Source organism: Epinephelus lanceolatus, chromosome 10 (genome assembly GCF_041903045.1).
Source record: "Epinephelus lanceolatus isolate andai-2023 chromosome 10, ASM4190304v1, whole genome shotgun sequence".
In the NCBI taxonomy this organism is placed as follows: Eukaryota; Metazoa; Chordata; class Actinopteri; order Perciformes; family Serranidae; genus Epinephelus; species Epinephelus lanceolatus.
Window position 1 is genome coordinate 26,513,784 of NC_135743.1, and position 18,666 is coordinate 26,532,449.

At 39.2% G+C, this 18,666-nt stretch overlaps 1 protein-coding gene across 1 annotated transcript in view; it reads left to right on the forward strand.

The window, feature by feature from the left end:
* The window catches only part of mtbp (MDM2 binding protein), a 44,629-nt gene that overhangs the window by 3,620 nt on the left and 22,343 nt on the right, over positions 1-18,666 (forward strand). Inside the window, exons 7-8 of the mRNA XM_033640109.2 lie at positions 867-981; positions 9,508-9,624. Coding sequence (XP_033496000.2) covers positions 867-981; positions 9,508-9,624 — 232 coding nt within the window. The remainder of the gene's footprint in view (positions 1-866; positions 982-9,507; positions 9,625-18,666) is intronic.

The window sequence follows — 18,666 nt, forward strand, 5'->3', positions numbered from 1 at the left end:
GGAGATGAATAAATCACATGCAAAACATTTCTTGAGTTGAACAAAGCAAATGATGAATACACTTTAAAACTTATCTTAATATGCAAACACGCTAACAAGAGAACCTCCCTGAAGTCATTGTATTAACAAGGTTCCTATACATTCCCTGCTATTCAACTATCAATTTATTCCCAAGCATGAAAATCAGATGAGAAATTTTAAAGACGGCTTCATATGCAGGACATGGAGAAGCATTGTGTGAATTTTCAAATACCATTACCTGTGAATTTCTCTCAGTTCACCACTAGGGGGGGTTAGAAGAGTAAATATGAGCAAATATCAATTTCACAGTAATGCTCGAGTAATCTGAGGAACATTTCTACAGAAGTACTCACTTAAGTTTATGGCAAAACAGCAGCATTGAATTAATAGCAATATATTGCTACTGTTTGTGTAGCCTGTACCTTTTCCAGGTTACACAGTGAAGAGGAGGCTGTGTGGCTCAGGCTCTCTTTGATTTGTGACACCAGGAAGTTGCTTGACATCCTCCCGTCTTCACTGTAATTTTACTATGTTGGATACTCTGTAAACACAACATAGTTTGCATGTCTGTCCAACCAGGGGTCCCTCTTCAGTTGCTCTTCCTGATTTTTCTTCTTTTTTTTCCCTATTTAAGTGTTTTTTGTATGCTGTACAGATTATAAACACCCTGGAGGCAAATTTGTGATTTGGTTATATAAATAAGATTCACTATACATGACAGACTTGCTTGAATAGGAGATCTGAATATGAATCAGGGCTTTTATACTTAATTTACATGAATCAAGGATACTAGTTTCTAAAGTTCCCCTGTGCTGGTCATTGATTGATCCTTTTTTCTTTCCCAGGTGGCAAAAAGCAGCGTCCTACCTGAGTGCCGCTCTGGTGGAGCCTGCTGACATACACAGCTGTATGAACCATAGAGAACTGTGGAGGGGCGGCATAGTTATCAGAGAGAAGAAGGTAAGGACCTCAGAAAATTGAGTGTATTTGTCTGTGTGGAAGAAACATTCAAGATACAGCTCTTTTTGTGCAATTTATTTCACTTTTGTCGTCTTAACTTAATGCAGAAGGATGGAGGAGGAGATGGAGAAAACATTAACTCAGCTGAACCTATACAGTGTATACCAAGAGAGCAGCCAGGCAGTATTTTTTTGTTGGAAACACATTTTAATGGTTACAAACATAGAAGAGAGGGTAATGATGACACAGGGCTCTGGGGGCCGAAGATGCCGGTTTATTAGAGAGGAAAGAGAAAGATGTGTGCTCACTGTGCATGACTCAGCAGTTTGATGAAGCCGTTTGTCATGAAGAAGGTTAAGACTTTTAGCAAAATGTGTATGTAGGTGACAGCTGTTTTACGTGCTGAAGAGAAAAAAGTAAAGATTTATCTGTAAATCTTTGCATTTACTTGTATGAATCCATATACACTTGTGAAGCACTGTAGGTGTGATCGATCATTTAAAAGCCCCAGTGAAAGAAAAATGTGTGTGTGTGGTACTACCTGTTGCGATAAAGAACTTGTTTTACCAACTTTTTGTCTGTTTCTGGACAAGTACTATAGAGGGCATGAGAAAAAGCAGTGTCCTTTTGAACTTACCTGCTTGCTTGCACAGGGCTTTTTATTATGGGCAGTGTTCTCTGTAGGCTGGAGCACACAGTTAGCCGGGCTCAGCGAGAGACGGCAGAGAAAACAGCATCTCCTTAAGCTTCTGCACCGGGGCTAATCATGGTTCGGAGACCTGATTCATGCCTCAGTACTTGCTCCTTTATCTTTTTCATATGAAATTACTCATGCAGTGCACAGAAGGCCAGAGGGTAAATTTTCACATATTTTCTTTTGAATTGTGTGAATTTTTGAGTTAGTGGGGCATAGGTCCTTCTCAGCTGCTGAATGAATCTCGAGGTATTATTGGAGGTCACTGAGGGGTCATGGGAAATAACGTAGCTGTGCCTTGCTGACATTGCCCTGGCAAAGCAGACCCAGCCTGGCCCGGCCTCGCTCTGAGTCGACCTTGCTCCCTAAGGGGTCGGCTGCAATTGATTATTTAGGACTTAGGTAAGGACAAGTGTTGGAGAACGCCTCTGGGCAGGTTCTGTCTGTTTTTGATAGTGCAGGTGTAATTAACATGCAGTTACAGTGCTCCTATTATTTTCTTAGGAGTTTAATGTAAAAGTTAGGGATGGGCACGAATACTCAAGTACTCGAGTTGGTAGATGTCAGTATTCGTTCAAAACACATAAAAGAAAACATATTAGGGCTGTCAAGCAATTAAAAATCAAATTAATTACATGCTCTGTGATTAGTTAATCTAAATTAATCACATATATTAATTTTTGCTGTGAAAGTTTTTAAAAACTTGAATTTAAATGAATTTTTGCAGATGTGTCACAGTAAAGCTGCTGGATTTTGGACAGGATTGTTCTGTCCTCTACCACTGAAACTAGCCTACAGTCCATTGCAATCCATTGTGCAAGGGAGTTAGCTAGTCGCTCTCAGGTAGACTTACTCAGTTTGTTTCTGAACACCTGGTCGAGTGTGGCTCACTGAGGCTGCTAGCGCTAGCATCAGAGGCTGTGCTAGCTCTGACCTCTGGGTTCACTGTTAAATGCTTTGTGTTGAGGTGATATTACAGGCTTACAGTACTGCGATGGTACAAAAATTCCTCACTGCAGAAATTGCGCTCCTATCTACAGCTCCATCTGGCCCATTTTTTAAAGGTAAACGTTCCATTCACAGGGCCAAGCCGTGTCGCCTTGTGTACCTCCATCATGTCGTGGCTTTCAGTGATGCACCTGGTTAAAGGGCACCATGGAACGCGATTAATCCGCATTAATTTTTCTGTGATTAATTAACTGATTGCACTTTATGGGGGGCTGGATGCAGTGATGTAACTGCTGTCTGTGAGTATCAGCACAGACCTGTTTAGTAAGACTGATAGATCTGCAGCCAGTGTTTCCAGTCAGACATTACTTGATCTAACGTAGTAGGCAGAATAGTGACCAGGCATAAAAGAGTAACATTTGGAAGTCTATTGACACAATACATGAATGTCCCATGAAAGCTATGTAAAGTTAAAGGGGAACTAATGTTTTTTTTTTTCAACTTGGGCCCTGTTTTCCGATCTACTTTTGTCTTAATGGGTGATAGGATGTTAAATATGACCATGTCCGAATCTAGCTCAAGGTAAACATAGACGTTCATTTCTCCTTTCCGTTATGTTGTTGGATAATTATACTAACAATCCGAGCCTATCTGTGTGAAAAAAATGCACTTTCAGTGGACGTATTTTGATGTTGTTTGACGCTGTCTGGATGCCCTAGTATTTAACGCAGGCAGGCCCTAGCTTCATACTGGAGAAATGTCAAATATTGAACATCCTATCAGTCATTTAGACAAGTAGATTGGAAAATAGGGCCCAGGTTGAAAGGGTTCACTTGAGTATTGCAATTATTAAAATTGTCATACCCTAGTTAAAGAACATAAAGGTAGCCTGTAATCTATGCCTTTTACATTCAGTTTTTATATCACACCATATGGCCAAAAGCTGGCAAACCACCCGTGTCCACAGGCTTTTCCTCTATGTTTGATGTGACTTGGGCTGGACTCTGTACTTCCAATTAAGGTAAATCATCATGCTACAGCATACAAAGGTATTTTAGACCAGGGATTCTCTGCATCTTTGGATGTGTGTACCTCAAGCTGGCACATAGTGGTCTCATGGAGCGGTGGGGTGGGTGGGAATGAAGGCTGGAGTAGACTCTACTTCAAAAGATTCTCTCCAGACATATTTTCAAACATAGAAAAAGAATCTGCTTTGAATAAAATGTTCTGTCCTGATGTATGGATTTACTGCATTGTTCACATTCATCATTATGCAAATATGTTGGGCACAACATGTCAATTGTCAGTGTATATAGAAGTTTCCACACCATGTTTTCAGAGATTTAAGATGATGAATGTGAAAACAAACTCTAACATACATCATTCTGGACAGTGATGATGACATCACAGTGAATTAACAAAAAGAAAAAACATTTCTGACTGTGGGTGGACTCTAACAAACAAGAACATTCAGCCAAAATTAAAAGATAAATCAATACAGTAAGTTAAAGTTAAAGATTAGTTTATTCATTTAATTCTGCCTAAAAAGTAAGCTGATCCCTTTGCTAGCTCAGCGTTTTTGTGCTGTTACACCAACAGCATTGATTGAGAGAGAAAGAGAGTGTTGGAGTAAGTAAGACAGAGAGAATGAGTGCACATGCTATACAGTACAGGCCAAAAGTTTGGACACACCTTCTCATTCAATGCGTTTTCTTTATTTTCATGACTATTTACATTGTAGATTCTCACTGAAGGCATCAAAACTATGAATGAACACATGTGGAGTTATGTACTTAACAAAAAAAGGTGAAATAACTGAAAACATGTTTTATATTCTAGTTTCTTCAAAATAGCCACCCTTTGCTCTGATTACTGCTTTGCACACTCTTGGCATTCTCTCCATGAGCTTCAAGAGGTAGTCACCTGAAATGGTTTTCCAACAGTCTTGAAGGAGTTCCCAGAGGTGTTTAGCACTTGTTGGCCCCTTTGCCTTCACTCTGCGGTCCAGCTCACCCCAAACCATCTCGATTGGGTTCAGGTCCGGTGACTGTGGAGGCCAGGTCATCTGCCGCAGCACTCCATCACTCTCCTTCTTGGTCAAATAGCCCTTACACAGCCTGGAGGTGTGTTTGGGGTCATTGTCCTGTTGAAAAATAAATGATCGTCCAACTAAACGCAAACCGGATGGGATGGCATGTCGCTGCAGGATGCTGTGGTAGCCATGCTGGTTCAGTGTGCCTTCAATTTTGAATAAATCCCCAACAGTGTCACCAGCAAAACACCCCCACACCATCACACCTCCTCCTCCATGCTTCACAGTGGGAACCAGGCATGTGGAATCCATCCGTTCACCTTTTCTGCGTCTCACAAAGACACGGCGGTTTGGACTCATCAGACCAAAGCACAGATTTCCACTGGTCTAATGTCCATTCCTTGTGTTTCTTGGCCCAAACAAATCTCTTCTGCTTGTTGCCTCTCCTTAGCAGTGGTTTCCTAGCAGCTATTTGACCATGAAGGCCTGATTCGCACAGTCTCCTCTTAACAGTTGTTCTAGAGATGGGTCTGCTGCTAGAACTCTGTGTGGCATTCATCTGGTCTCTGATCTGAGCTGCTGTTAACTTGCGATTTCTGAGGCTGGTGACTCGGATGAACTTATCCTCAGAAGCAGAGGTGACTCTTGGTCTTCCTTTCCTGGGTCGGTCCTCATGTGTGCCAGTTTCGTTGTAGCGCTTGATGGTTTTTGCGACTCCACTTGGGGACACATTTAAAGTTTTTGCAATTTTCCGGACTGACTGACCTTCATTTCTTAAAGTAATGATGGCCACTCGTTTTTCTTTAGTTAGCTGATTGGTTCTTGCCATAATATGAATTTTAACAGTTGTCCAATAGGGCTGTTGGCTGTGTATTAACCTGACTTCTGCACAACACAACTGATGGTCCCAACCCCATTGATAAAGCAAGAAATTCCACTAATTAACCCTGATAAGGCACACCTGTGAAGTGGAAACCATTTCAGGTGACTACCTCTTGAAGCTCATGGAGAGAATGCCAAGAGTGTGCAAAGCAGTAATCAGAGCAAAGGGTGGCTATTTTGAAGAAACTAGAATATAAAACATGTTTTCAGTTATTTCACCTTTTTTTGTTAAGTACATAACTCCACGTGTTCATTCATAGTTTTGATGCCTTCAGTGAGAATCTACAATGTAAATAGTCATGAAAATAAAGAAAACGCATTGAATGAGAAGGTGTGTCCAAACTTTTGGCCTGTACTGTATATGGCCAGAAGGAGAGACGTGTGAACTCGCCACTCAATAAGAAATGTGGGCATATTTACAGCTAATCCTTCCAAGTGTGAATGATCGATATCAGAAACAGATAGAGGGTGTGACTTGTTTCTGTTTTCTTCAATCTCTTTTTGTTGGTGGCCAACAGAGTGGAGAAATGAAGTAGAGATATCGAAGTTTGTGGTCTGGAGGAGCAGTAAGGCTTTCATTGCTGATAGCCTGAGGGTGGATACTCAGTGCTCAGCAAAAATGAAGAGAGGCCGCCAAATTAACTGAGCATTTACATGCACCGTTGGTAATTGGATGATCAGTTGTCCGGATAACATCTTTGCAGCTGGTTGTTGAAAATCACTGTTTTAGAGAACAGTGTGATTCCAACTTTGTGGATGCTCTTCTCAGTCTGTTGTGAAAGCATTCGAATGGCCTGTGGCTGATGTGCAGGTACAGCACGCTTATTTTCTAAAAGTGTAAAAGGCATGAGTACTCAAGTACTTGATTTGGGTGTCAGTATTCATTGAACATATAAAGTAATCACTTTTTTTTTCTCTTTGTGAAAAAAATGTATGTATGTATAGATAGATAGATAGATAGATGGGTAGATTGGTAGATAGGTACGTAGATGGATAGATGGGTGGATAGATAGATAGGTAGATGGGTAGATAGATGGGTGGGTAGATTCTTAGATGGGTGGGTGGGTAGACAGATGAGTAGATAGATAGATGGTAGGTAGATAGATAGGTAGATAGGTAGATGGGTAGATTCTTAGAAAGATGGGTGGGTAGATAGATGGTAGATAGATAGATGGTAGATGGATGGATAGATTTAAAAATTATATGTATCAAACAATTTTGGCCTTTTTTTTAAAAAAAAAAATCATAATATTTTTTTTGAATTCTTAATTTATATATATATACATATATATATATATATATATATATATATATATATATATATATATATATATATAATATATATATATATATATATAATATATTATATATAATAATATATTATATATATTATTGTTTTTTCCTATATATACATATATATATATATATATATATATATATATATATATATATATATATGTATATATGTGTGTGTGTATGTATTTGTACAAAGCAGAAATGTGATCTGGCTAAAATGGTCTTGTTTAAGTCCAGGTAAGGCAAAATCACTGATTTCTTTCTGAACACATTTTATATAAATACCTTTAAATACCATAAATACATATGATACTTGTAAAAGTATGTATAAAACATGTGAAATGACTGGGAACTGTTTAGTACTGAATTGTGGAGTTAGACTGTTAAACTGTTTTTCCCTCCTTCTGTGTCCAGGATTTTTCAGGTGGGCAGAATGGGTAGAGCATTATTGTTTGAGGGTGAGAGGGGCAAACTGCACGTTGCCTGGTCCTTCGTGTGGGCTGCCTTGATGAGCGCAGTGGCTCTGAGAACAATATATTAAAGTCAGTTTCAGCTGTATATTTTATTTTCCACATGTCATAGGAGAGTTCTGCTAATCCTTCGGTTTATAAAGCGTACTAAACCGAAAGCCTTGAAAGGCCTGTACTGAGCCCTGACCCTCCAACACTCCTGGGAAGAACTGGAATGCTTCAGTTATACCATTGAGGCTGAATGGGAATGAATTTCTGCAGCCATGCTCCAAATTGCTGCCAGAATAGTTTTGTCTGTTGTAGCAGCATATGCCCATTGTTTTGGAATGAGATGTCTGGATGTCTGCACACTTTGGACCACGTAGTGCACTTTATTCCCTGCTTTCCTCTAATAAGTTTTCACACGGCCCCTTAGTGTCAAAGTGAATAGGCTGAGGTGAGTTGACAGCATTTTTTGTTGCTACTCTGGAGATTGCTTCATGCCCACTTGTATTTCTTTCTCATTAAGCGGAAAGTCTGGCAGGTGCAGTACTTTTGGCAGAAAATTGGCAGAATTAGCCAATTTTCTGCTATTCTTCCACGTTTCTCTGGGGAGAATAAGCAATCTGTTTCACTGTGGCATTTTCTTTAATGTCTCATACTGTTGGTGTTTTTTAACCAGCCTGAGATTTTCAGTTGCTACTTTATGCTAATTTCAAACATTGATCAGCTTGTCTATGAAAATATACAACTGAGGTGTCTTGAAACAGCTCAAAAGTACCATCTTTATGTTAATTAATGCATTTTTGCAAAAATGTAAAAAAGAGGCCAGGCATATTGACACTGTCAGGTCAAGGTCTGGTATTTTTTATTTCATGTTTAACATAACCCAATATGTTTTCAAAGGGTTTTAGGCCCGAGAGACTTGACATTGAAGCAACATTTCCATAAAATTGTAATAATAATTCTAGGGTTTTTGTTTGACGCAGACTTTTTTTATGTTTTTTAGTGTAAATAAGGTCGCAGAGGTTCATGAAACTGACGTATTGCTGTAGCAGAGGCCACATGTGATCTGAGTTTTCTATTTAAAATTGAAAATTTCTGAATTTTTAATGTCTTATGTGCTGTCGATATTCATGTCAGTGCTTGGGCATCAAAGAAATATCTGCGATCAGTTGAGGCCTATTGATTGAAGATTCTTAATTTAAGCAGTTAGCCACTTTGTTAGCATGCAGGTCGCAGTAACATTAGCCATGATCGCTAGAATACAGTTACAGCTTACAGTTTTCAGGAGATTTGCTCATTGTGGATTTGTGATATGCTAGCTTCCTTTCACCCATCTGTCATCTTCTCAAATTCTAAAACTTTTCAGACGCTTGACTTTTTGACATCTTGCAAGCATACTGTATCTGTAAGCCTGTCACATAGGGTCAGATTGTTCTACTTTCAGTAGCGCTGGACTGTTGGTGATTGACATTAGATAAGAGTATGTCTGAGTCACAAAGCTATCAATAAGTTTAAATGTCCTAAAAATAATTTATAATACCTAATTTCCAGTACAACAATATTCAAATTCTATGGGTGCTACATTACATGTGCCAAAAGGACTTATTTCTTGGTTGAAATTTCCCAATGAAATATTTTTTTTGTAGTTCAGTGATCAAGTGCTGTTTGTGTGTTTTTGTGTTCTACCCTGAAATCAGGGTATTAATATTATATATTGATATTTCTGTCCATTTGCGAGCAGCAGAACACGCACTAAACTCAGCATTTTAAGTTAAGTTGCAGGCCAGTTACATTTTTGTCCTAGTCAACTGGGGAGGCCATTGTATGCTTGACAAAAGTTTTCTCCAGTCATCTCTGCTGTGTCCCGAGCTGTGAGTATTCTGAGGCAGCAAGCAGCTTCTCCTTCATGAAAGTGACCTTTTCTAAGTTGCTGCCTTCAGAAGTGAGTGGGCCCCAGCAGTCAGTCTGTGAGAGCTTCACAGTTGGAGAGCAGTGGAACAAAGGAGAATTCCCAAAGGGATAAAAGCCTGTCTCAGAACAACCACCACCACTTTATGGCTGTGTAATGCATAACATAACAACTAATATGTGTGTATGCGCACGTGTACTGTTAACTACACAGCCATGTGAAGAAAACACGTGACAGCTGCATGATAAACAGTGTTTATCAAAGAATGAAATAACTCACCCCTGTGTGACCTTTTCTCTCTTCTCATCAGTATGTGTCGGAGCTCCGTTTTGATGGCTTTTCTCTGCGCTCTCCAGAGCATCACATATCTGGGACTAGTCTCTTGCAAGCTCCCTACACCACTACAGACCACAAACTACAATCTGAGGTGAGTGCCAAGCTCCTTATTACCACTCTTTACTTTCAACCTTTGACATATTCATTAAAATTTAACATATTATGAGAAGGGAATAGCATAGACCTCAAGGATACACACAATATGTTTTGGGGAGAAACTGTGAATGTAAAAAAAAAAAAAACTTTTTATTTTTGTTTACAAGAAAACTTTAAAAGGTAGCTTTGTGGAAATTTTGCACAATGATCAAAGAAATATGGTGGTTAAAGAGTTATTATTTCTGGAAGTCCACTTATTACAACCCATATAGCTGCATCCAACTCATCCACATTTTTCACTGCCGTTTTTCATGTTTGTAGCTTAGAAGCTAGCTAGCTCCAGTATGAACGAAGAAGATGACTGTTAGGTTGAATGTTTCTCCAACGCAGTGGGCACAACAACAGACCTATATGAATCATTGAATAAATCAGAGATGTGGGCAGCAATTCAGAGGTCTGAAATCGGGCTTTGTCATAACTACATCTCAACTTTTTCAAGCACCTCAGGTAGGATTTATGGGTTTTATTGCCAGACAATTGTATTGTGGTTCCAAAAGTCAAATTTTTCACATCATTATTTCTTGTTTGTTCCTCTGTGAGGAAAGATTTGATCTCCAGCGTGCCAGCAGTTGCCCTACAGTAGCAAGCAGTCTTCTGCCAGCGTGCTGTAGCTCCTGCACTCGATCCAAATGTTGTCAGTGAGGAAATCTTGTTAAGAGAAATGTAATGTGTTTGAAGTTATTAATCACTGTATCTTGAATGAAGAATATAGCCCTGTTCGCATGGGACTAGTATTACCTGGGGACCTTTAGTAATTTGTAGTTATTGTGGAGGTCGTCTATGATCTTAATCCCGTGTGAATCTGCCATGTCCGTAATTTGTCAATAAAAAAACTCCTCTGCAAATTACCTATCATATTTTGCCAAACACAGAGATCATGAGATCATGTCTTGTGCAAATTGGCATCCCTGTGATTTGGGGTTGCATTTAAGCCTCTTCTCTGGTTCTAGTATTGATGCAAAGTCAGCTATTACAAATGAAAGTTTTTACATCATTTTTGGTGCAGGAAGCTCATCCTGCTATGCGACATGGAGACCCAGTCATAGAAAGAGGAAGTTTAAATCCATTAGAAGAGTGAAATCCTAAAAAAATCATAAGGTGGATGATGTGACCATGTGAGGCAGAGTCAGTTCTGTTTGTTTCAACTACATTAGAATAAAAGAAAAAGAGAAGAAGGAGGTTGATGCTGTTCATCACTGCTTGTGGTGCTGTGTGGGGTTTCTGTGGAGTGGAGTTAATTCTAGTAAAATACAGACTTCACTTATCTTGCGTGAATGTGCTGCACGAAACACAGACGTCGGGGGTAAATTCTAGATCACATGAGGCCCCCTTGTAATACTAGTCCTGTGTGGATAGGGCTTATGATGACATTATTACCCTTTTTTCATTTATTTGGGCCGTGCCGAGACAAACCATGCCACGCCGATTTGTCTTTCCATTACCAGTTTAGACATGTTGAGCCACACCAGAGATGGACTATCTCTGGAGCAGGGCCAAAAGCACACCTGACTGCCTCTAAGATGGTAGCGGTGACGTCTCACCGACAGCAGCCAACCCCTGACTACCCGACCCCCTAAATAATGGGGGAGTTTGGCTGTGGATCAACCTGCTGCTTTTAAATGTCATCATTCAAGCCAAGCCGTCAATTAAAGACACACCTCCAAGCGGGTTGCCCTGTTGTAATGGAGATGCAAATCCCTGCCGCGTTCTGTTGACGGGCCAAGTCAAACCAAACCAAACTAAGCCAGGGAAAAAGGGTATAAGTCTGTTTTTCCATATTCCTACAAGCTATAAGGAAGATTTTGATTGACAGGATGTTGAGTAGATAATGACTGAATTTACATTTAGGGGAGAACTGTTCCTTTAACCCCAGTTCAACTCACGTCTTACCTCCAAGCTAAAGCGTTGAATGAGCCACACACAGTTCCATCTCCTAATGATTTCTGAGGGCCAGAAGGAGATGAGATCAAAAGGGTCACTTCCTGGTTGAACTTTAATCACATTGAGGAACCTGTGACTGAAGGACAAGCAGCCAGATAAATCAAATGCATTTTATCTGCCAAATGAGCGCAGACCTCTTGTACCTCTGGTGACTTTGTAGCCAGAAAAAAGTATTTGAATAAAGATTTGTCATCTCAGAGAGCCAGTGCCAAAGTGTTTACAGAGGGGAATCTGTCTGCTGCAGTCATATGTTGCTTACTAATACTTTGTGCCCATTTTTGTTCATCCATCTTTCACCAGAGTGTTCATACTTTGTAGGGCAAACCTCACCCTCATTTGGAATTAACTTTTTTGCCAAGTTGCATCTTTCACTATTCAGTTATCAACTTGTCCTTTTTTGTCAGATTTTGTATGCCACATTTTTTAATGGAGTGGTTCAGAATTATTTGTCTTGAGGTGGTATTAAACAGGCTAGTACTGAGAAACAAGAGTGAGCTGTCAGCTTGCTGTGATATCTCTATCCAGCCAAAATGTAGCCTCAGTTAATGTCCCAAGTATCAGCACTGTTGATAGTATTTCATATGACCTTATGTCAAAACTGATCCTTTAGGCTTTTATTCATTCAAAAACTTTGGCATTGTCAGACGTTGTCACTGTGTACAGTATGTATTTCTTTACACTTTTATGTTTCAGTTCTCTTAATTTCAGTTTATCCCAGTGAGCACACAACTCAAAAATACTTTGCCTTGGTTCTACATGTGACTGTTGTGCTTAAGATATATTGGTCTTAGTAAAGTCCACAAAGTCATACCTTTTCAAATACGTGTAAACTTTAAATATTGTTCAGCGTGCAGCTACAGTTGCACTTATTAAATTTATCAAAATTGATAAATTTTGATAAATAAAAGGCGAAATGAGGCTGCATCCGAGAAGACTAGGTGGTGATGGGGAGGTGGAGGGTAAGCACGGCAGCAGCATGAAAGGACTGCAGGCAGAAAATAAGCCATATTTAAAATGAGGAGCAGTAAGACGATAGGCTGACGGAGAAGGTGTGTCGCTGTGCTGTTGGTTGATTGTGGATCAGCTGTAGAACAGCTGATGACAGCCCCAAACACTGACAGCCAGAGATAGAGAGTGAGCATGTGTACAATGAGTGAATAGCAGGGTGAGGAAGAAAGTTACAGCCTAAGCATGAAAAGTATTGTCTTCCTGACTGAACTTTCGCCGGAGCTTCATCAGTCAACTAATCATTTAAGCTGTAAACATTATAAATATTGTGACATATAGTTAGTTGTCAGATAATGTTGGATGTTTATTTTTTAATTTGATGAATGTTTGTCTTGGTGATAACTCAGTTACACATTTTTTTTTATTTTGCCACTGCAGCAGCCGCAAACTCAGAGATGAATAACAAATTCATAAAATCGAGTTGTTTTTTTTTTTTTTTTTTTTACCTTAGTAGAAGTTATAAAACCCACAGCTAACTGTTGTATCGTGTAATACGCTAGAATCTGAGTACTTTTCTATGGAGAATATGTTGTGTGTTTATGTGTTGGGGGTGGTGGTTGTGTGCACTGCTGTTGCATAAAAAAATTCACTCAGTGTGAGACAAGGTCTTTTATAACAGTTGGTATAAGGTTTTGTAATGAGTTTTCTTATGTAGATTAACATCTATAACAATAAAACTACACAGAGGCTGTGCCCAAGAAGTTATGGCCTGATATGAGGTCTTTAGTGTGTGTGCGCGCGCGCACACACACACACACACGCACACACACACACTCACTCACTAACACACAGCCTTTATTAGTATTAATGCATTAAAGACAAGTGGTTGAAAGGATGTCTGTTCTACATAATAAATACTGAAAAGAATTATGAGCTCTTGTAAGTTTTATATTGTTTAATATGTGTGTTGTGTTTAACTATTATCTGCTTTGTGAGTTTGTGTCTGGCAACACATAGTATGTGTTTGTTGTTGTTGTGTGTGCTCATTATTCAGTTAACACAGCAGAGTGCCATAGTTAAGGTGTGTATGTTTGTGCATGCTGCTCATTTACATGTCTATGGAGAGTGAGACGGTGTGTGTCTGTGTGTGTGTGTGTGTGATCTGATCTCATCAGATCTGTGTACAGAGAAGCAGATGGCGGTGATTGTCTTGGCACACAATAAAAAAAAATTCTCAGAGGACAACAGAACTATCACATCTCCACTCTGCTGGGATAACTGACTGTAAAATCTAAACTGCGATGAGACAAAAAACTATTAGGCCTCCTCACTGTCAGGAGTAACTGTCGTGATAATTACTAACACACACAGACGCTCAGCCTCAGCGGGCAGGGTGGCCACACTGTATTGTGTGAGCACCAAACCTGAAGTGTTTGGTATGTGACTTATAAAATATAACCCGCAGGCTAATGCATAATATGTTCACTTGTGGTTTGTTTATTTTTTATGCTATGATATCGATGATATAATAAATTCAGTAAACATGCTGTTTATAGACAAAATATTGAGATGTGAATCAGTGTTTATAGCTCATGTAGCGGATACTTGATGCAAAAATCCTGCAGGTCAATATTATTATGGCACAGCCCGGCTAATTGATTTTTCAGCACTGCCCACAGTAGCCTAAAACAACCAGAGATACTGAAAGAATAGGTATATCTGTGTTACAGGTCTTTATTTTACAATGATGCTAATGGTTACAAAGCTAAAATATGTGGTAAAGAAAATGTTGCTATAAAAGTAACTATACACACATTTGAGACATTTTCAAAACATATTGATGAAATTCCTCTGAATCTTGTCACAGTAACCTTTTTCTTCTTCCAATATGATTCTTCAGAGAGCTGTTTTTCAGAAAAGCTTTTTATTAGTGGTGAATGTTCTCCTGCATAGATCCAGCTGCCCTACAGCATATTTAAACGGTGACATTTAGCCTCTCTCAAGTGTCCTTTTTAAGAGTGCCTCGACCCTGTTTGTCAAAGAAGGGAAAGGTCTTTACATTTCATTTTCTTTTAGGATTAAAATAGTCTGCTGGCCAAAAAAATATGCATTCAGACTTTTAAACTTTCACACTTCCTCCACTCCGGTCCCCTCTACTGGTCAAACAGATTTTCTGCTGACCTGGCTCACTATGGGCCAATCTCAACTGTGATATGGGGCGGGTTGTATACGATGACTGACCAAAGTGCCATTTTCATTAACAACCAAGATAGCTGCCACAGATGTGGAATGTTTGTTGCATTAGTATAAAAGAAACTGTATATTACAGTATATAACAATATATTTCCTCTAGCAAAGAACAAACGAGTACATATGTTTGGTTATCGTTCACATTTGAACCAACACCAGTACCAGTAGCTGTAATTTAGTACTGGTACCCAGTAATACCTTTTTTAGATGCTTTACTTTTTCGGTATAAACAAAATGTAATTTTTGAACAAGCAGCAGGGGTAACATAGTAGACTTAAGCACAGCTCTTTACTAATTGAGCTAATCTTCTGTCTCTGTCTGTCTGTGTGTTTGAGTGTGTGTGTATGTGTGTCTGCTCATCTAGCAGTGATACTGGTCTATTACTAAAGTAGTATAGAAAAGAAAATAGACCAGTCTCTGAAACTTTTGCAGCAGATCGGCGTTACAGTGATAGTTTGTGGGAAGCCGACGCAGGGGCTGCAGAGCTCTCTTGCAGGGTTCCTGGCTGAAGTTAAACTTTGCGGAGCTCAGAGAATGGCTTCCATGCTTTGGAGTGCTTCATGGCACTTTCGCCTATTGACTAAACCCAGCGCCCTCTCCCAGATGCGCTCTCAGGCACTTACATGTGGCAGTAATTAATTTATTGTGAATTGGTGCTCAGTGATACCAATGGAATTTGGTTGTTACCCTTAAAAAGTAGTCGTAGCTGGGTACCCAACCCTGAATTACACTTGAATGGAAACTTTGATGATTTTTTTTAAACAGCTCTGCGTCATTACAGTTTGGGCACTGGGCAGGGCATGTAAATAAGCAAGACTCAGAATCCCGGGTTGAGCTCCAGGCGCTGGCAACACAGAGGGAAGCCAAACACTGCATCTGCACACACTGCACACAAATTTTCACTTCAAAGCGGTTGTTGATGAGAAAGACGTGTTTGGCGTACATCTGACAGCGTTTGGAAAAGTTTAACCAACTGGCCCTGCTGGTCGCCAAACAGATGGGGCACAGAGAAAACCATGTTTTGTTGCTCTGACTGGTTGTGTGTCTATCCAGTTTGGTTCAGACAGCAGCTGGTAACGCCCTTTGGAAATCAAAAATGAACTGAGAGGTTACAGATTAATTTGCAGTTGCAAATTGGTCTGGAGATGCCAGGCTACTCCTAAGCCACTCAAGATGCAGTGTAAGTTGTGCATTAGTCGGTCAAAACTGGGATGTCATCTGTTATTTTCTCAGCAACATCACAACAGTGGTACTTGTTTATGGGTAATGTGTGGAGGGTTCACTGTAGACAGTTTATTAATATTTCCTCTGCCTTTCACAAAAAAAAGGACACAATTTGTGATTTTAATTATTTGATGGCTGACATTACAGTGTAACACAACTAGGGTTGTCACAATACTAAAATTTCAAACTCGATATCGATACCCAGGAAAATATTCAATACTCGATACCATTTTTGATACAGCAGCAAAAAATTAAGAGGCATGTCATTTTTTAAATAAAGATCAGAACAATAACATCAATGATAACAACAAAAAATCCCTCCAAAATAAATACCAACCAGAAACAAGATCTGTCCATACAAAAGTATTTATCTACAGCCCTGTTTATTTTTTGTGCTTCTGGTGAATTGGCTCCATATTTTTGTTGCTGATCAAATAGAGTTGGTAGTTTAGGCTCAGGATGCTCCTGTTTCTACCTCACTATGTGATCAGAGAACCAGGGGTTACGGGAGAAACCAAACGTTTTTTCAGCTTCAATCTGTGACTTTGCAGTTAACATAACTTTTCAGACACACATAATTATGTTGTCCTGTTGAACTAACATTGTATATTAATGTTACAGACGGGGATGACTGATAAAGTTTTCTGCTTAGCTCCCACATAAACGTTAGAAGTTATATTCTAGTTTGATGCTGGCGACACCAGCTGCTCAGCTGCTAGTGAGGGGAGGGGCTGTACCTGCTGTCTGCAGCGTGCTGTGTTCACTTCACTAAATATTTCCAAAGAGTGCTTTTTCCTTTATCATTTTTGACCAAAACTGGCTGCTCTGATCCTCCTGCAGCCACGGTGGCCATATTACAGCAACAGAAATGTGTGCATGCATGCACAGCGACGACAACAAGCCGGGTTGCAGCGAGGCCTCTGTGCCTGCCAGACGCTGCCTGCACAGCGCGTGTCCGTCGGACACGTCGTGCGCACCCGACAGGCGCTGAGGTGGCGTGCACTGTTAGTATCGATACTTTTGTAAATTAGTATTGTATCTGAATACAGCATTTGAGTATCGATACTTTTCAGAGTATTGATACTTTTAACAACCCTAAACACAACTAATGTAAAGTAGGCATGTACTGTTAATATATAACATTCCTGTTGTATTTTTGGAAGTAGAGCCAGTGTTGGTCGTTAAAGGCTTCTGTACCTTTAAAGCAGTGTGTTGCATCCGCACACCTGTTACAGAATGTAACACAACAATGGGCTGCTCATGCACTTACAGCACTTAATGTTAAACACTGCTCGACTGTTCACAGGGAAAGGACATAGGACAAGATTACAGCAAACTATGCATATAAGAATGAGGATAATATGTAATCTTCCTGCAAAATCAACTCACAACAGCAATCAGAAGAAAGTAATTTTGCAGATTACATGATGAATCACCAAGAGTCATGTTGCCATCACAAAAGCATTTTAACCACAGGCATATGCAGTTTTAAACCATTATGAAGGATGATTCCAAGTAATGAGGACAATTAAATATTGGAGATTTTTTTTCTGTCAGTTCAACAAGGAAGTAATAAACTTTGCCGACTTGCTGGCAAAACTGGGAGTTTGACCCGGGTTCATTAAAATCTTCATCTCCTCTTAATCTATAAGAGTCTATCAGAAATAGGTCAGCACTTCATTTTTCTTTTTAGATTAATAAATTATGAGATTGAGATTTCAGGCTTTCCTTGGTATTCTTGTAATGTTCTGTATATGCAGATGGCCTCTTTTTCCATGTGACAAATGATTTATATATTATTGATTTCCTTGTAACATAATGAGCTCATTAGATAAATGGGACAACTGTAGACTGTTGAAATGTAGATCTTTTTTTTATGCGAGCTTCAGTGTGTTAAGTACCTGATTGGCTCCTGACAGGAACCAGAAGATGGTGTTTATGGTGTGTAGTAATGCTGAAGAGATAAGTGCATTCATAATTTAGTTGGTCAACAGAGAGTTAATTAGCAACATTTTTTTCCTTACAAATGGTGACTTTTTTAAAAGAAAATTACTGGCTCGCTGGCTTGTTTTTTTTTCTGTTTAATTTAATATCATTGTTAATTGATTATCTTTGTATTTTGCTCTGTAGTTTGGGCAAAACAAAACATTTGAAGATGCCACCTTTTTAGATGTTGGAACGTGTGATCATTTGTATCTCTTTTTTATGTTATTTCATCAACCAAACAATTATTCACAAAAGAAAGAAAACAATTAATTCATTAATTGATAATGAAAATAAGTGTTACAGCTCTGGCATTAAAGTAATTACACTGAACAAAAATTTAACTGCAAAACTTTTTTATACTCCCATTTTTCAAGATCTAAAACTTTTTTGTGCACCCAAAATATATATTTTCAAATTCTGGCCACATTTTTTTTTTAAAATCAATGTTAATGAGGACTAATTTGTCAAGATGATCCATCCACCTGACAGCTGTGGCATATCAAGATGCTGATTAAACAGCAGCATTATTACACAGTGTTCCTTGAGCTGGTCAAAATTATAGGTGACTCTTAAATATGTAGTTTGATCACACAACAAAATGCAACAGATGTCCCAAGTTTTGAGGGAG